A 19,736-nucleotide genomic window follows, 5' to 3' on the forward strand; every position below is an offset into this window, starting at 1 on the left:
TAATCAGAGGAATTGCATAGAGAAACAGCCCATTGCTACCTGCACTCCTCAATAATATGCTACAGTTAAAATATGTAAATATATCTGAAGAGTTTCAGATGTGAGTACATAGCCCTGCATCTCTCCAGAAGTTCTTAGTATAAAAGAATTAGCAATTGTGGAAATGCAGGTTAACAAAAAATAAAAATAAAGCAAAAGAAAACTGAAATAAAACTTAAACTAAAACAGATATTTTCACTTCAGGTGTTGTCAGACAAAAAGCTTTTGTTAGCTGGGATTTCATGTGCACACCAGTGAGGGAATTGTGCTTTATTGAGAGCCCCTTCTAATCAGTCGATGAAATATGTACTGCATCAGGTCATAAATAGCATGGCAACACACTAGAATTGCACTGTGGGTGTGCTACTGTGGGCGAGTTTTGTCATTACGTTATACCTCTTACTGCCCACACCCTCATGCTGCTGCACAGCAACACCACTAAATCAGCTGTGGCATAAAAACCAAAGCTTGTGATTTTTTCCCATGTTTTCGTAGCACTAGGCAGCAGTCATTTTAGCCTTGATGCTACATTCCAGGGAAAACCCAAATTGTTGTAATTGCTTTGCTCTGACAGTAAAAGACGTCACTAATGTGTACCAAAACTTGATGTGAGTCTCTATCCAGTATTTTTACCAAATCAATAATGATGGCTGTAAGTGATTTCTGAAAACGAACCATGAGGTTATTTATTTGCTCTGTGCTCTTTAATCTGTTTTGACTGATCACTATTTGCTTCGGTTCTTTGCTGCCTCTCTGTCCCCATAATCAAATGTGATCAGCATTCATGAAATCATGCCACATAAATAACATTCCTATGACCATATTCCTGCTACAGCAGCTTGTTCAGCATAATTGTGCCACATTAACTGTGACTGAGAAGAAAGAACAGGTTTGTTGATAGAGGAAGGTTAATGCATACGATGGTGACCCTGAACGTGTTGTCTCCCCAGAATGCAGAGTGCTGAAGTCGTCCCACAGCCGCTCTGCTACTCCAAACCGGACAGCTAAGAGTCCCGGACCTTCACGGCGCAGCAAGTCTCCGGGTGCAGGTAACACACACGACACATGACACACACTGTACATAATCTAGGAACAGCGTGCATTTGTTAAATTAAGAGATATTTATGCATAGATAACATACTAACTCATAAGTAGATGATCTGAAGGTCAAATCATCTAAATTATTACATTATATGTGTGAAAATATCTAAGTACACTTTAAGTACTTTTCAGGTTGACAGGCTGAGTAATAGCCTTTTTTATTTGGCAGCCTCATCCTGAATCCTCAACAGCTGTGACAGGTGACTAAGCACCTTGCGTGCTGCATTGAGTGATGGTGAAATTATGCTGAGTAATTGACAAGCTGCTCTGTCTAGTTTAAAGAAGAGCTCTTTGAGAGGTCGCCAGCTTCCTGCAGTCTTAGTTTAGCATTGGAAATTTAACCAAGGCGTCAAAGTGTGATGTGATTACATCTAATCATACAGCCTGACTATTCTTTTTTTTTTCCGGCTCTTCACACTGCAGCAAGGCAAACTGTCCACTACTCGACCAGTCAGTCTCCAATCAAATCCCCAGGTGAGGCTGGTGATGGGGTCGCATAGGTTACCCTATCAAACACCCATCCTGTCAGTGTACCCTGCTAATCAGGGTGAAGTCATTTCTTCTTCTCACAGCTTTAGGGCTCAGCTCCTCTCTTGAATAAAGGCACTGTGGTGGTTTAAGAGTTGTTACTAAAACACTGTCAGTCAGTCCAACCAGAGTGAAACATTAACGCTAAATGGCACATTTATATGCTAGATGTTAGCATGTCACCTTGCTAACACTGTAAAGTTGCATGCTAACATGAAACATTCCATATTAAACAATAGCACTTTAACATGCTAAAGGTTACATGCTAACATGAAAAATGCTAACTCCAACGTCAGATGACCTGTACAAAGTTGATCATGTGGTATTATTCAGACTGTAATAATGGAAAACCTTTCACCTGGGCCTCGTTTAAGGCTGAGATATTAGAAGTTTTTGACAGCTACAATGTAAGATGTCCAACAGATTTCGGTACTGTAACAGCATGGCCTTTGCTCAGGGGCCACACTCAGGCTAGATTCATTGATTATGTTTCTGGTATTAAATGAGCACTATATCTAAAGAGTGTCAATTTTATTGTCTTGCGTGTCCTTCTAGTAAGAAATGAAATTGAACATAATGTAGTTCAGGCAGGCCTCAAAGTTGAGCTCAGCTCACAGTTCCTGCTGGTAACAGCTGATCTCAAAGCCAGCCCACATCAGTTGATGGCTCAGCTGATTCCTTTCTGTGCATCCCATTGGCAAAGCTCGTACAGGACGCCCTATTTAGGCTGCTCTAGCCTTTCATACCCTTGCTGCTTCCTCTTCAAGCCGCTTTGCAACCTGCCTCCACCCCAGCTTCTCCTTTTCATGCTGTGTCTGATTTATGCCTAGTCCACACTTACCTTTATAGCAGGATTTTTCCTCCTTATTCCTCAAAATCAAATTGACAAATGGAAGAGTACAGTAACTGTGCGTTTATGTGTGTACATGTAAAAAGTCCTGTTAGCAAGGTTTGAACCAGCGCCGTTTTGGCCGCTTCTGCCATTGTACAAAATCACCTCATGTAAACAAAGAAGGTAACGGCCCGCACTCTGTCATCACCAGCCAAAAACTCAGTTTCTCTGTCAACACTGCAAACAGAGTTTCTGAATATCTCCGTTCAATATTTCAAGATACGTTTTCAGTGACTAAAAACTATGTTTGTGTGTGGACGACAGGCTAAAATGCACAGAAAATGCTACATTCTGATAAATATGCATGTATGTGTGGACTCAGAAATCATCCATGTCATTGCTTTTGTCATTGATTCCTGCTCTGTTCTGTACCCTATGTGTGTGGGGGGGCTCTTTGTGCCACTCTCCCTGCCTTAGACTTTCCAGGCAGGGAGGTACCAAAACAGAACCATTCAGCCAAATATAGGAAAAAAAGTTTTCTTTGACTGAAGTGGTCCTGACTTCGTCGGTGACATGATGCTGAATCATAGAAGATTTTACCTTTCCTTTTGGCTTCAGTTCCTTCTTTCTTCCTCTCCCTGCCTCTGACCAAGACTAGACTATGGGATGTCATGTATTATACACATCTATCTAATTTGAAAGCCAGCTGCTGCAGAATCCACTCATTCAAAGCTGCAAACTAATTAGACTCACTCTTTAGCTGTGTTAATTAAATCCTTCTCTCACTGAGCAGTTTAACCACGTGCCTCTTCATCTGTAGCAGCTGAGCTGCTCCAACGTTAAACTATACTTTTAAAACATTAAAAGCTAATGGCATGTATTGAAGTACTGTATGTCGGGGTTCTCTCAGATATTCCTTCAAATGTTCCTTTACAAAAACAAGATAAATACCCAGAGGGAGGTTAAGTGAGAAAAAAAAAACTTCTAAGTGTAACAAAACTCTGAAACAGGAGAGCAAAGACGCAGCCTGTAGGCAGTGTGAAATGATTTTCCTCAGCTCAGCTGGGTTTATGCAGATGAAGAGACTTTGAGTTTAAGTTTGACGCATTATGTCTCTGTATTTGTGCCAGAAACCAAGAGAGCGGGAGGCAGAAATAGTCTGTTCTTGAGAGAATGAATCACTTAAACAATAGCTGCTCTCATCCCTGCTGCGTGCCTGACTGCGCACCTTGTGCTACACTAAAAAGTATATTATGGATAAGTCGCGGTGCGGCGGAAGGTCCCTAATATTGGGATAGTTGAACCAGCAACAAAACCTTTTCATGATGTAAACTGAACCAAATCTTTTGAGGCATGCATCCTATTATCATGTATCATTTAAAATCAAATTCATGCAGTTCAACAGTTGTCAAGAAGAGTAACTGAAGCGGGAGTGTAGACCTGTAGCTATAGCCTTCCTGCTGTATGTGTGCCATCTACAGGCAATGAAAGTAATACATCTTGCAGTCTTGAAAGTCTAATGATAGAGCTGTAGGTTTTGCTTGTTTGTAGCTGTTGTATGTTTTTGTGTGGAGGTTAGAGTTTGATGTTGCAGGTTATTATTGTAGTTTTGCAAACAGATGGTAAAAATGTTAAAAGTTAAACCTGAAGAACACACAAAGGAAACTAGCAGCTTTGAAAAAAATGCAGTTGTTATAACAATTGCCTGCAGGTGGCGAAGTTGCAGCAACTATTAACGTTCCTTGCCTGTAAGTGGCAACATGAACATCTCTACATCAGCCACCTAAGCTGCTGCTGCTGATGTGTAGAATATGTGTAGAATGACCACACAGCTCCCCCTTGTGGAGAATCTGCAGCCTGCTAAACCTGGCTGTGTAAGCTGCCATGAGGTGTTCGCATCTAATAAAAGCAGCTACCCAATGAAGGACATGTTCTTACTATTGTTTGTAGCCTGTCCTGCATACAGTGTTAAAGATTGCATAGAAATACCATAGATCACCTGGTAGTGGAAAGAAAGGCAACTTCGAGCAAGCTGAATCCCTGGCAAGTGTTTTTCCACCCACACATTTGTGTATTTACAAACACAAGCTATAAAAATAACTTTTCCTCTGTTCTTACGTATCTGCTTCCTGGTTTTTCAATATATAGTGAATGGTGTCTCAGGCAGCCAGATCTCAACTCCAAGGTCCACCAAGTCCTCCACTCCATCTCCCACCAGCCCCAGACCCGTCCCCAGTTTTAAGGTGAGATCTCATACAGTAAGTGCAGCTGCACTCCAACACATGATGTCTTCAGTACAGTATATGGTTTGTAAAACATGTGCTGTATGCATTCACACTGACAAGCCATCTCATACACATGAGGGACACATGATGGAGCCAAAGTTTTAAAAATATATTAAATTAAAAATATTTAACAGACAAGGACAGACACTGAAACTGAACTACTGATGTGGAGCAGTTTCCATTTAGCATCCTCAGGCCTAAAAAGCATAATGTCATTTCTCCACAGCAATGTCGTGTCATGTTGTGTCACCTGTGTGCGAGATACAAGCAGAATGGTGACCCACTTATAAAAACACTAGTTTATGGTGCTACCAGTGGTCAGAAACTCCAGAGGTTGCCTTTAAGGTTTTTATGGTTGGGCTTCAGTCAGCATCTGTCCTCTTAAATATGTCAAACTGTTACAAGACTCAGCTGTTATGACTTGCTTGGTGAAATGCAGGTCTATCACCTCAGAGACCCCAGAGACATAAATCAAGGCGGTACTTTAAGGTGGGGGATAAGGTCAATCGGATTGACCTATTTACCACAAAATGATAAAATAAGTCTATGTCACATCATGAAGTCACAGACTGACAGCCATGTATGACCTACAAGTCTGTGTACAGCCCGTGTTGCAGCTCTATGATCCATTTCTGGTAGACTTTGAGGTACTAATCTGATTTATTGATGGGTTCTTCTGTAAGCTGCATGTTAGTCCCCAACTACAGAGTTTCTAACTGCTCCAGCCAGCTGGCAAACCTCCTCCAGAGTGCCACCGTCCCTCTCTAAGCCCAGTCAAACACTTATCCAGCCACATTCATTTGGCAGGATATTAGATTTTTATGATTTACTGACAGCTTTAAAATTCACTGGCAAAAGAGGCTGGGTAGAGCAAGTAAATGAGGAAGCACAAGGATGTTAATAGCCTAGTTGCTCTATCTCTCTCTCACTGACCCTCACTAAAGCAGGCACATGGAAGTAGTCAGGTAACCTAAAGCCACATAAAGTGTTTTTTTTTTACAGGGAAAAGCTTTTTTATGTATCCAGTTCTGTATGAGACCTTGAAGGTGTCTCATGTCTACTTTGGTCCAGAGGGCTACCCTTTTAGACTAAATAATAGATCCTTACTGTACGGTACATTATGGTGCAGTAACGTACAGAACATTACTGTTCACTGTACGTAATGCAAAAGATCACTTCTCTGATTTTAATGCTGGTGTCATATATTTATGGCTGACATTTTATAAATATAGCCAAAATATAGCAGTGCTCTGCAGAAATGGCACTCTTAGCAAATTAATCTTTAATTTGGAGCTATAACGGTTTTATGTGCAGTGATAGGTGTAAGATCTGTTCCAGTAGCTCTGACACCTTGTACATTTTGAAGGGGAAGCTCAATTTCAACCTAGCTCGCTATTTCAAGAAAAAATAAAATGATCTTGGGTTAATGTGCACAAGTTCTGTTCACGAACTGTGCTACGTTTGCAAAAAAATCACTTTACTGTGTTTATATTTAAAGAGAGACAGTAATTGGACATAAAAATCACGTAACATCATGTACTTTCGTTTTCATGCTGCCCGAAAAATTTTTATGCAACAAAATCCACCAACAATAAACTATCTATGTTTCATGTACAGTGTGGTTTGTGGCTGCTTTTAAAGCCTAAGGTTGCCATGGTGATTCGTCTGTGGGTTTTGTTTGAGCCCCGGCGCTCATCTCTATTTTTGTTTGTATTTGCGTCCTGCAGGTCCCTCCATCGCAATACATCTCTTCGCAAAATGTAAATGGCTCGTTGAACAACCACCAGGAGCAAACCAATCGACTGAGTCCCGAGGGTGCGTCTCCTCCGTCCGAGTTATTCGTCTGATCTGCCAACTAAGACAACACCATTGCATGGACTCCCTCACCCTCTAGCATGTGGAAATGACTTTGACTATCACATTCAAATCATCTCCATCTTTTCCCATCAGGCCACATTTGAGAATTTGCTTACCCAACAAAGAGTAGGCATCATGTGGAGGATAAGAGTGAAATGTCCCAGTGCTGTGTGAGCAGATACTTAACTCAATGGTTTTAAAACTGTGTGTGTGTTCGCAGACATAATATTGCTGCTCACTTCGCTAATTGCCACAGGAGGACCAGTAGTGCATCTTGGTGCCTGTGTGTTATTTTGTTGCACAGCATGTGGTCCGAGAGCCGGTTCAGTTTCTGCCAGAGGTCCCTTCGTTTTATTAAACAGCAAGGCTTGTCTGTTGCCTGTTATAACCCCTGTCTCTCCTCAGCAGTAAATGGTAACCGCTACCCGCCTGCCTCCACCATCTTGGAAAAATACAAGGTTGGCAAGGTCATCGGAGACGGCAACTTCGCCGTGGTCAAAGAGTGTGTGGAGAGGTAGGTGAAACACATTCAGTCAGACTGGGTACGTCTAAAGCGCGTCTGGCAGCTGTCTGCAGTGATCGCACAGCACGGCGTCACGTCGTGCAGCGTAATGAGACGTGCATCACGTGCGGTAACTGGCCCGTCAGGGTTTTTAAGTCCTGATGACAGGCATTGTGGAGACAGAAATATCCCATGGATTAAACCCAGCGGTGAATTCACTTCATTAGCCTTTTAATCTCTGAGTCAACACGCTGCCCAGGCAGACGGGGGAGATAATGATGAGAGGAGGCCCATCAAATGTGTGTGTTCTCATAATCTGATGCATCTTCCTGGAAAGTACTTAAAGGTTCCCTGTGGAGTATCTTGTAAACAAATGGTTACGTTTACAGTGTTTCTTACTAAAAGGCATTGTGTGTATCTTTGAGGCCTCAGAGACATGTTGTCCATTTCCTTCCTCAGACGAGACAGCTACAGAGGGTTAGTCAAGAGTCAAGAGTGAAACCGGATGCTCAGATTTGGTGTTTTTAAACTGTTTACATGCAATGCGTCCGGCGAGGAGGCGTCTTCTTCCTCTGTCCTCTGCTGGTGCATTGCTGCATTTCTCTTTCAGTGGAATAGTGATCAGCTGTTGGCAGGAATGTGTATTTCATTGCTTGCATGCTGGTGTGTGTACAGGTGCAACCTCGTGTGTGTGTGATACTAAACAGGAGATACAAACAAAACAGGGACTCACTCATCCAACAACAATCGTGGCCAAACACTCCACAGGGTTCCTTTGAGCCGTAGCCCTTTCCATTATGTTTGTTTTGCAAGCAGAAACAATTTTAAACAACGCAGGAAACCTCTAGATTAGTTGGAGTAACTTAACCCACCTCTGAAAATCTTGTTTCCTGACCTTCAGTGGTTTAACGTCCAGAAGTGTGCTCCAGAGCGTGACAGCATGACATCACTGCTGGATGTTGTTACAGGTGCAGCAGAACTCACTTGAAACAAACTTTCAGGTGTTCTTCATCCTGGTGTTCAGTTACTCTGTATTGAGCCCACCTGTACCTGAACTGTATCTCTGCTGTATAAACTTGGCGTACGTTTCCAGTAACTGTGGCACTGCTGCTGTTCACTGTAACTGCAGCTCTCTTGTGAGCACTTGACTTGTGATACAGACACAGCTGCAGCGTTGGTGCCGTTTTTATTGTTGCCTCTAATTGCACTGTTTCTGTTCAGGTCCACAGGAAAAGAGTTTGCACTAAAGATCATCGACAAGGCCAAGTGCAGCGGAAAGGTCTGTTTTTTGTTTCCTCCCATTTCTCCTTCTCTTCTTCTTCTTGTGTATCTCCTTCAGACCCATGCACGCACTCACAAGGACGGGTCATATGTTAGTGTTCCATTATTAACACCCACGCACACCACAGGATCGTCAGCGTGTGTCTGATCCTCTTATCCCACACTGCTAGATTAGGCTGGTAATGTTTAATTCATCGCCTAACACAAATTATCTTCACACTCTCACACACAGACACTGACACACACTGACTCACACACTCTTGACACCAATTCAGATTCAATCAACAATGCAGCATCTTTCTATTAGCGGAATGGCTCGGTGTATAAATCCTGTGTGCTGGAGGATACAGTGACTAACGGGGATTATTTGTCTTGGCGTGTTTCCAGGAGCACCTCATCGAGAATGAGGTCGCAGTGCTGCGGAAGGTGAAACACCCCAACATCATCATGCTGATAGAGGAGGTGGACACTTCCTCTGAACTCTACCTGGTTATGGAGCTTGTCAAGGTACAGTCGAGGCTCATATCAGTGCACGGTCCTCATTTCTCTGCAGGGTTTGACGTCTAAGCTCTTTGCTGATGTTTGCACAGGGAGGGGATTTATTCGATGCCATCACCTCCTCGGCCAAATACACAGAGCGAGACGCCACTGTCATGGTGTACAACCTCGCCGGAGCCCTGAAGTACCTGCACAGCATCAACATCGTCCACAGAGACATTAAACCAGAGAACCTGCTGGCATGTATTTACACTCACACCACTTTCTTGTCTACAAATCCAGCTGCTCAGTGGGCTTTAACTTAGCATGTGTTTGATTTCAGGTGTTTGAGTATCCAGACGGCACCAAATCATTGAAACTCGGGGACTTTGGCCTGGCCACTGTGGTGGAAGGACCCTTGTACACCGTATGTGGAACTCCGACATATGTTGCTCCAGAAATCATCTCAGAGTCTGGGTACGCTGGATTTTTTATTTTTATTTTTTGGGCAGAATGCTGTATGGGGGCTTTCGGTACCTAGGTCTTTCACCAGGGAAGGTCCTCCTAGAGAAACATGTCTGTTTTTACTAATCTGTGAGTTGGTTTAAATGGAAACATCTGCTCTACATACAATAGCAGAGAAGAAATGTGGGTCTGCAATACAGCTGTGCTGTAATCAGCTCGATGGAGATTAAAAGGGAGACTTTGTGTATCAGCATACTGAATAAAGCAACACAAACCGTGTATATGTGGCAGCATAAATAATTGCAGTTGTATATTTACTTCTGTATCATTATACCAGATTGAGAAGCATGTCTTTCCAAATCGTCTGTACATGAAACTTCATTTTGTTTCATGTCCAGTCGTCTATTGTGTTTGTAACACTGGGATGATGGATGATGGAAATGGTTTGGCTGTAAACTATTTAGTTGCAGTTCATCCTTAACTGACCTTTTCTGCCTCCATGTCTCTCCTCTCTTTCCACAGGTATGGGCTGAAGGTGGATATCTGGGCTGCAGGTGTCATCACCTACATCCTCCTGTGTGGCTTCCCTCCCTTTAGAAGGTACTCCTCCTCAGTTCACATCTTCCAGTAAAGCTCATGTTCAGACTCGGACAACGTCATCATCATTTGCTTGTCGCGCCAAACCAGCATGATTATTTTCAGTTTTAAATAGTAAACACGATGCTCAGGAAAGGTTTCAGACATGGATGATGTCAAAAAGTTCAGTCACATTAAGTGGTCATTTGTTTTTCATACCTGTCAATTATCTTATGCTACACAGACAAAGAGTTGCTGTGATTAGACGTGTTAATGATCGTCATACTGTAATGGGGGGGATTTGATCCATGTTTGATGTATAGCACTTCACAGTTATTATAATAACCACATAATTAAAGGGTAGGTTACAGGTTACTTTTCCCACTGTAGAGGTCTGCGTGTGTGCTGAGTAATGCATAATTACTGTGTGTGTGTTTCTGTGTAGTGAGAGTAACATGCAAGAGGATCTGTTTGACCAGATCCTTCTGGGGCGGCTGGACTTTCCCAGTCCCTACTGGGACAACATCACTGATTCAGCCAAGGTTGGTACCACTGATACTGACACACACACACACACACACACACACACACAGAAACAATGACACATGTGCATTTATGTCACTGCCAATCACATTGATCCCACTCATTTTCCAGGATGTTTACACTAACAATGGTCAGAAACAATTTTACCTTTAACTAAATGCAGAGATGATATTATAGTTTAAACACACACACACACACACACACACACACACACGTACACTCCATGTGAACCCACATGGCTCACACTCCTTTAATGAACACTGTCTGCTGAAGGGCAGAGAAACCCCTCCAACCCTCTAAATGAATGTCCTGTATTAAGGTGACAGCCTGCGCTCAGCATGCAAGACCAAACTGCTAATTAAACCCACTGCTATTAGAGCAGCCCTGTCACTGTGGTCGAGTGCACAGTTATAGACACCACAGCCTGAAACTATGTGCCGTCATGTAGCTGCGCAGGTGTACATTTAAGAAAGGTTTTCGATTATATGGACATGAGCACATCATTATCTGCACAGTCTATGGCTTACAGCACCCCCAATTAAACGTGGAAGCTGTCAGTGAGTGTTAAGACAAGACACGAGACATATATGTGACTATACGTGGCACATTAAGCAGCTAAAGTTCTGGATATTTACCTCAGAGGTTGGTGGAGAGTGAATATTAGACTTAACCAGCTATAGTTCATGCTATATATTTTGTTTCATGTGCTCTTAATGCTTTTTGAATGTGAGTGTGTTGAAACATTGCAATGCTGCTGCAATCTTGGCCAGGCCTCTCTTCAGATTTTGAGATCAGGACTTATCTGGTTAAGTAAAGGTTTATTAATAATAATTAATATTTTGTATAAAATGTCCATATATATATATATATATATAGACAGACAACTTTTTATTTTGTATTTTTTGTATTTCTATTACTTGCTGCCTGTAGCACCCTAATTTCCCCAGCAGGGGATTAATAAAGTTTAACTTATCTTAATGTCTGGCATTATCAGCCTGTTGTGAATTGCTGTTTCCAGTTGTACAAAAAACCCTGATTATTGCAGCTTTAAACTTCACATGTTTTTTGCCATTAACTATTTTACATCAGACAAAACTCTTAACGTGTACAACAATACCTGTGATCATTTATTCAGAATATAATACCCCTACAAGTCAATGATATTAAATTAGGGCCCAAATGCGTGTGTGTATGTCTTGTCACAGTGACACGATGGTGGGACGCTGCTGTTGTAGAGCTAAAAGAGCTTTGATGTCGTATTAAACTGCGATGTACTTTGTGACAGGAGCTGATCGGAAAGATGCTGCAGGTCAACGTCGAGGCTCGATACACGGCACAGGACATCCTCTCCCACCCCTGGGTCACGGTATCTCAAAGCACCGTTTCTGTCTGTATTTGCATGCGTATGTGCACACGCGACCTCTCAGCGCGGCGTGACCTTTGTGCATCTGTGATTCGTACGTTCAGATCATTTCTTGTTTGGAAAAACGTTGTTCCGCTTCACCTCATTGCATGTTTGGCTGTATGTAGGACGACGCAGTCATTGAGAACAACATGAAGACGGAGGTCACAGGTAAACTGAAGACGCACTTTAACACTGCGCCTAAGCACAGCAACACCACGGCGGGGGTGTCAGTCATCATGGTAAGCACCCGAAAACCTTCACAAACCAGCACATGAACAGTCCACCACTCAGTAAAGGTCACGTTATATTTTAGCCACTTTTTCTGTTTTTCTGCAGCCCGTTTTAGAGAGTAATCTGAAGACCTTCATGAGATTGTTAACTTGCAGTGACCTCTTAAAGCTGTAATACGGAGGTGTTGACACGGGTTTAACAGTGATTGACAAAGTGTCTGAAGCAGCTTGAATGTGTCAGGCCCTTTTCCAAACCGAACGCTGCTGAATGTTTGACCCAAATACGGACGATTGAGCTCCTCCTAATTCACTTTATGTGAATCTTCCACCCACTTAATCACCAGGCTGAGAATATCTGACCTCAGTCACCATCCGAGAGGACGTTTAAGACAGCTTCTAAACAACTTATGTAGCATCAGTATGTAAACGTGTCCGACGGGATTTCAGAGATCAGACAGGGCAGACATTCCTGAAGCAGTCACATCCTTCCTCCCCGTCCGTTTCAAGCCTCACTCGCATCATTTCCTGTTGTACAGTTTGACTTCCTCCACCCCTCATCTCATCAGGTCACACTACCCATCAGCCCTCTCTCTTCAGTCTGTCTGTCTCCACTGAAAGCAGGAAAAAGGGGGAGGGGAGGGAAGGGAAGGGAGGGGAGGTGTCTCATGAGAAATTTGATTTGATCTTTGCTGCAAAGAGCCTCATTTTTTTTTTTTTTGTTGTAAATCTCATTTGACAGTTTGAGGTGTAAGCCTGGGCCCTGGCCTCGGCCCCTCCTCCTCCTCTCCATCCTCTTCCTCCTCCCTCCTCTTCACCCCTCCCTCACACCCGACCCAGGACCACAGGGGACGCCTGGAGCTGAGAGCCGGGTACACACTTCATACCCCGCCTCCCTCCCCCCCTGCTGCCTCCCTTCTTCCTTTCCAGCCATCGCCCTTCCCTTCGCCCTCTCCCCTCCATCTATAACAACTCTCACCCCCCTCGCTCTCCCTCCCTTTCCCTTCCTTCCTGTTTCTTTCTCAGGCCCTCTTCCCCTCGTCTCCGGCTGCCAGCTGCAGTAACTGCTCTCAACCAACTGATGTGGACCTTGCTAACACTCTCCCAACATGCTGTCCGTCCTGGATTCCCCCCTGTTTCATTTCATTGCATTTGTATCGACCACAAACGTCGAGGGGATGTGAAAATAATCGTCTGTGTTTTGAAGGGTGTTTGTTTAATCACATTGAGGTTATTTAGCATGTTTACAGTGCTAACGCAAGAGCAGTTTCATTTGCCTCCCTCTCTGCTATTACTTACTGCCACTCATTAAAATCAACTCTCTGAAATCTGGAATTGGCCGCGCGGCACTGTTCCTCTTTTACGGCGCTCTGGTGCCACCTTGTGGAGAAAATTAAGAATTGCGCTGGCACCGTTCTGAATTCTGAAGTCTCACTTTGCAGAGATGGATGCAAACCAATGTGGCTTTGTTGCCTTGGATACAAGACTCCCCTGCACATTTTAAAGGATAAGCCTGACATTATTCTAGATTTTTCTTACTGTCAACAAATCCCACAAAGACCAAAACCTACAATGTTAGTCCGTCTGTCAATACTTTGACTCCCCTCCCCTGTCTGTGACTCTCAGCCACAGTAACAAAAATGAGTCTAAATCAACAAAGAGCAAACAGTGTATTTGTCACTGGGGATTAATACATGCTTGGTGCACTAGTGAGTATTTACAGCAGCAGGATGGTGTAGTGAGATTGACTCAAAACAAGCTACAGGGCTCATGTTTATGGTAATAAATGAATATGTCATCCAGTGCAACAGTGCGGCTCATCGATGAGCTTTTAATAGTTTTTGGGAACCAGCGGCGTCCGGCGATCAGACAGAGGAATAAGCTGCATCAGCCGCAGTTCATTGCTGGTTTTGGTCGTTTCATGGATTTTGTTGACAATAAGAACAATATGGACTGATGCCAGCCTTGCCTTTTAAAACCAGTACATCTGAATCATACCTTAGCACTGCATTCTGTTGAGTGGTAGGTAAATATAGCTTAGCACTCACTGTGTTTCTGCCTGAATTAATCACTTACAGGAAGCTTGTTCCAACTCAGTCGACTCAATGCAAAGACTCATTTGGTTTGGAGCGTTTCAATGATCTGAAGGAGCAGATCTGAGCACTGAGCTGGAACAACAACTGTCCACTGGCCGTCATGCTTGTTGTGTTGACTTTATTTTGTGAAGCTGTGAGTAAGACTAGTCTCTGTCCCTTTTTGCTTCTCCCCTCTCCCTGCATTACGCCCCTCTGATTTAGCTCCAAGGCAATGGTATGTACTAACACTGAACGCTACGCCTCGTCTGTTCTGCTGCTGACACTCGGCACGAAGGGCAAATGAGGAACAGATGACATTAGCTAGTTTTCTGTCCCATGTAACAACACGTCATTGACGAGAGCACCGTGCATGTACACATCTGTTGAATGAAAAAGTAAAAGTTTACTTTCTCATTTGCCCTTTCTCTGCACGTAGACTAGTGGGGATGGTCTGATTTGCCTTCTCGTGGGGTCAGAGTGAAGCATACTGTCATCTTTCAGTTATTTGTGTCCATTTTCATCAGCTTGTTTCATCACGTGTGTTGTTCATTCATAGAGATCATTAAAAAACAAACTGGGTCAGCTTGATGAAGGTATAAAAAGAGAATATGGATATTTCTAGAATTATTAATTTAATGCTAAATTACTGAAGTTTCCTGAATTCAGTGTAGATCGACCCACAGAATCTGTCTTTCTCTTCTGATTGCTGTTATTAGACCTCACAGGTGTGTAAATATCTGACGGTCGGTCTGTCTGTTTTGCCAGAACACAGCTCTAGATAAGGAGACCCTCCAGCTCCCCGCCCGTCGTTGTCCTGAGCCCCGCACAGCGCCGTGTCCGCCATCGTCGGCTGCCAAGAAAGTCCCGTCTGCCCCTCCAGGCAAACCAGCTTCTCCAACCAAACCGGCGTCACGCAGCGAAGAACCAAAACCTGCCGCGCTGGCGTCACCCACCGAGGCCGCAAGGGCTGCTATGCCTGGCGCCACACCCACCTCTAATGCCCCCTGCTGTCAGTCCGCCACTGATGGCGTTGGTTTGCCCGCCTCCGCCCCCGCCAGTTCGCTCCAGGTCTCCTCTGCTGAAACGCTCCCCATCAGCCCTTCTGCCCCTCCCGAAGGAGGAGCATCACACTCCTTATCGCTAGAAACTCCCTCACCCCCCAGCCCTCCTGCTCGTTTCACCTGCACAACTCCCTCTACACCTGTCTCCTGTCCTCCCCCATCATCTCCCACCAAACCAGCTTCTCCTCCCTCATCTCCCATCAAGCCAGCTTCTCCTCCCTCATCTCCCACCAAACCAGCTTCTCCCTCTTCCTCCTCTCCTACGAAAGAGCAAACATCCCCATCGTCCTCTTCCACAAAAGAAGCTCCCCCCTCCCCGGTCTCCCCCATCCAGCCCGTTGTGTTCTTCCCCCTCTCTTCCCCATCCAAACAAGAACCTTCCTCCCCTCCTCCCATCCATCCAACCCTGTTTCCCTCTCCTCCTTCTACACCTCCTAGATCCACAACCCCGCCCTCTCCCAGCCCTCTCCCTGCCGAGGAGCTCATGCAGAGGATTTAAAAGGCAGGTCTCTTGTGTAGCTTCATCCTCTCCCTCCTCCTCCTCACACATACTGTACGTTTGAGCCAACACGGGACGAGGAGGCTAAAACTCCACCTCGAGCATGTCCAGTAGCTGTAAGCTGAGCCAGTGGCCACGTGTCCAGATCGTTCTCTCGCTCGTTCTCAGTGGACGCGAGGCATTTTCTAAGAGTTTGTCGATTGTATATATGTTGGTATTTATTGATGGAGGACGTGGAGCGAGAGAATGAACCGAATATATCACCGCTCTGAGTGGCTTGTCTTTGGAAGTCATGCGTTCGTACATCACGTCAATGTGAATTCTTTCTTTTATTTATTATCCCATTTTGACTGCCTGTGGCTCTTTTGTAAATACTTATTCATCACACACACTCACACCATCGTGAACTCCTATTGCTTTAGCAGAGAGACAGTATGTCCATATTACAAGTATTCCAGTATATCTCAACGTCTGAACTTGCTAGCCTAGCTGCCTGTAGTTTAAACCAACTACTGTGTAACCACTACCAGTATTCTGTCTGACCACAGCAACTGTACTGTTAAACTTAGGATCCCTATTAAGTGTGACTATACACCAGTACAGTGGGTTGACAAAATAAAGGCCGCGCCTACCGGGTGGCCAATAAGGGGCCAGGAAATGGAAACACAGTGAAAAGAGGAAACAGTCAGACGTGTTAAAGTTGACACAAATGGCTCTTCATGTTCAGTTTAAAGGGTAAGTTCATCTAAATGAGGAAAAAGTCTCCTTACACCTCAGATTCATCTTCCTGTCCAGACCTACAGGTTGCGAGCCGCTGCTGCAGTGTTACTGCGCTCATGCAGAAAGCCTTTGTGTTAGTTTGTCGAGGTTTTCAGATAGAATTAACATTTCTGTTGCCGTGGCGATAGAATGGAGGTGAATGGAATTCTGATTGTTGTGCTCGTATATTTTAATAATCGCGCAGTCACAGGGGCACTTTTTCTGGAAAGAAATGCAGCTGTTGAATGTTATTTTTTTTTAAAGCTATTACCACAAGCAAAATTCCATCCACCTTCATTGTGTCGGGCGAGATGCAACTAAAAGTGAGACCAAAGTTTTAAAAATTTGGCTGAACTGACCCTTTAACGCCTTGAAATTCCCAAACCAGATTATTTTGTGGGCCCACTGTTACTGACACACATGTCGATGCATTCACTCTCATGCTGTTCGTATTATTTGATGTGAACGTTGTAGTTGTTCATAGCGTGAAGAACCTTAGCTGTCCACCTGAAACTTGAAGGCTTGTTTTTGCCTCCGTGTGACTGTTTGTACATAAACGCAGAGAAAATAGATCCAACAGACGTGAAACCAGATGGCAGGTTTGTTTCTAAAGCGCCATTTTCAGATCTGAGCTGCTTTCTGCTCCCGCCGCACACACATCCACCAGTTGATATAATTCTCAGCGACAACGCTGCGCCGCGGTTCGCACGACACCAGTCGACTCCGTTCCTTCGAGATATTCACACAATGGGTTTTTTTGGTCTGTTGGATTTATATGAATGAATGTGTTGTCAAGGAGACGGGTTTGTGCCTGACCACTAGCGAACAGCTCATAGCTTAATGATGCCTTTATCAAAACCAGCTTGGCTGAAAAAAAGGGAGTTGTGCGTTCTTAAAATAAGTTAGAAGTGATTTGTTTTTGTTTTGAACTCCGCAGCATTTATTCCCAGCTGGTGTTAGCAGGGCTAAACCCCCGTCAGTGGTTCAACATGCCTCTTTACCTCTTCAGGACTCTCAGCTGCATGCATGCATCCCCACTTCCCGCCTCCCTGTAAGACAAAACCCTCACACACACACACTGAGTCGAGTTGGTACATGATGCCGTTTAGCTTCCCCTTATGTATATGTAGTAACGGTAGATTTTCATAAGCAGTTTGTAAAAGGGAAATTTGTATGAAAAGACAGTTTTAAAACAGGAATCTCATCTGTGTCAAACTGGAGTAACGGTTTTTATTAGGCATAGAGTGGCTGCTTTTAATGTCCAACTGTTTGAAACAGCAGAACAGAAAAAAATACAAATGCAATAAAGACTTCAAACGACTGACTGTGGTAAATGTTTGTGTGTGTGTGTGTGTTACCACATGTTGGCCACTAGAGGGTGCTGTGCCGTCCGGTGACTCCTGGTGAAAAACACACTTCAGGACATCTCAAGTTATAAAATTCAATTTTATTGTCAGAACTCGGCACACAAAACACTCCAAAATGATTGAAAGTATTGGTTGATAACAGCAGCTCTCATAACGCTCGAGATTCAAACCACATCAAAGCGCAAACGTTAAAGGAATGTTTCCTCGAAATCAAACATACAGGTGGACGTTTAGTTCATTGAGAAAGAAAACAGGAATACGTCTCATTGCCATTTTAGTGCTGAGTCTCGTCTGAACAGGATCACTCCGCCTGTGATTTAGAGAAACTGAAACAGGAAGTCCTTCCTTTCATTGCACATCTCACTTTGCTGTTAGCTGCTTCGGAGACGGGACTCAAAGAAGACTTTGAAGATGCTAAGCTGGCTCTAGGTATGATGACATGATTTTCATTCAGGGATGTGGAAGAAAAAAACTGACGTCATACCGTCCGTTTGTCCATCACACATTAATCAGGAGTCCAGTTTGCTTATTCAGTCATTTAGGAGAGAAGTGTGGATGTCCTGACGCTCTCCTCCACATGAAGCTCGTCTCTAACATCACCGGCTGGGAGGTGTGTCTGATGTTTGAAGTGTTTAATGGTAACGCGCTGATATGTTTTACATGAGTGATGAGCCATGCACAGAAACGCAACCTCAGCAAGCACAGAGGGACAGAGGGAGTGGACATTTTAAATATGGAGGACTACATTTAAACAGAATATATAGATATTTATATATGTATATATGCATATTCCCTCTTCATTTATCCTTCTGTCCAGTATTATTTCTTCAAACGTTTCGCATCTACCGGCTGTGGTGCCAAAATGGCAAAAAAGCTGTGAATGATATCTTAATAATTATTCCCCACATACACACCTACAGAAAAAAAAAAATCACTCACCCTAAAGTACACAAATATTTGGATTTGTAAGAGAAAAGGTTTCCGCTAACGCCCCATAAATCCCGCTTTTCTTTTTCTCCGGAGATGAAAATAGACTCTTACAGCTAAAAATAGATTTGTTTTGAACCATACAGTAACATAACCCCCACCCCGTGATTGATACGAAAATTTCCTATCGGATCTACAAAATATAGCAATGCCCTTTTTAAAAATAGTTTTTACTATAGCAGGACAGGTGTTTTTTTTCTTTCATTGAGATACATTCAGGATATCAGGATATCGACAGAACAGTGCTTCAGAGTAGAGTTCACACTTCAGACGGTCGGGCTCTTCGTCGGCGTCCGGCTCAGTACCTGGTCTGGTACTCGTGGTGCCACCTGTTGAAGTCGTTGTAGAAGAGCACGATGCTTCCGGACGCCATGCCAGTTATGATGCACCTGTGGAGGGAACAGTATGCATTCAGTTTTGAATGTTTTATGTTTAACTGATTCATTGTTCAGTCTGAAAAATGCAAGAAAGTAGGAAAAAATGTCCTAAACAATTAATCAATATTTGATGATTAATCTTCTGTTAATTGATCAATCAAGTAATCGCCTTCTCACGTCAGTCCTAAATCAATAGCACTGCAGTATTTCTAAACTTCAAGAATGCTGGGAACATGTATTTCTATCGATTTGACTGTAATGGAGAGTTTCAGCATTTAGGTTTTACTTCAGAACGCTGCCCTTCTGTCAGTGATTGAAGAGATCAATACTTTTTATTAGAGATCAATAATTCTTTTGTTGCTCCTGTCCCAACCTGTTTGAGACGTGTTGCTGCATCAAACTCAGAAGAAGCAGATATTTACAAAAATAAATGAACATTAAATCTATTGTCTTTGTGCTGTTTTCAGGTGAGTTCATGTCAGAGAGGATTAAT

General features: G+C 43.5%; 2 protein-coding genes across 9 annotated transcripts in view; one reads left to right on the forward strand and one right to left on the reverse strand.

Annotated features, from left to right (window-relative positions):
• dclk2a (doublecortin-like kinase 2a) overlaps positions 1-17,833 on the forward strand; it is a 42,120-nt gene extending 24,287 nt beyond the window's left edge. For 2 of the 5 annotated variants that reach the window (XM_041933034.1, XM_041933036.1), the window contains exons 4-17: positions 990-1,088; positions 1,564-1,614; positions 4,649-4,743; positions 6,513-6,600; positions 7,048-7,156; positions 8,366-8,423; positions 8,813-8,932; positions 9,016-9,162; positions 9,246-9,379; positions 9,890-9,967; positions 10,389-10,485; positions 11,772-11,852; positions 12,017-12,130; positions 14,959-17,833. In XM_041933034.1, coding sequence (XP_041788968.1) covers positions 990-1,088; positions 1,564-1,614; positions 4,649-4,743; positions 6,513-6,600; positions 7,048-7,156; positions 8,366-8,423; positions 8,813-8,932; positions 9,016-9,162; positions 9,246-9,379; positions 9,890-9,967; positions 10,389-10,485; positions 11,772-11,852; positions 12,017-12,130; positions 14,959-15,753 — 2,066 coding nt within the window. In that variant the 3' untranslated portion in view covers positions 15,754-17,833. Of the gene's footprint in view, positions 1-989; positions 1,089-1,563; positions 1,615-4,648; positions 4,744-6,512; positions 6,601-7,047; positions 7,157-8,365; positions 8,424-8,812; positions 8,933-9,015; positions 9,163-9,245; positions 9,380-9,889; positions 9,968-10,388; positions 10,486-11,771; positions 11,853-12,016; positions 12,131-12,860; positions 12,991-14,958 lie in introns of all 5 variants that reach the window. The other 3 variants (XM_041933035.1, XM_041933037.1, XR_006006713.1) reach the window with 2 other exon arrangements.
• Positions 17,834-17,939: 106 nt separating this feature from the next.
• lrba (LPS responsive beige-like anchor protein) overlaps positions 17,940-19,736 on the reverse strand; it is a 180,858-nt gene continuing 179,061 nt past the window's right edge. For all 4 annotated transcript variants that reach the window (XM_041933032.1, XM_041933033.1, XM_041933031.1 and 1 more), the window contains exon 56: positions 17,940-19,255. In XM_041933032.1, coding sequence (XP_041788966.1) covers positions 19,165-19,255 — 91 coding nt within the window. In that variant the 3' untranslated portion in view covers positions 17,940-19,164. The remainder of the gene's footprint in view (positions 19,256-19,736) is intronic.

This window comes from Chelmon rostratus, chromosome 3, assembly GCF_017976325.1.
Source record: "Chelmon rostratus isolate fCheRos1 chromosome 3, fCheRos1.pri, whole genome shotgun sequence".
Classification (NCBI taxonomy): Eukaryota; Metazoa; Chordata; class Actinopteri; order Chaetodontiformes; family Chaetodontidae; genus Chelmon; species Chelmon rostratus.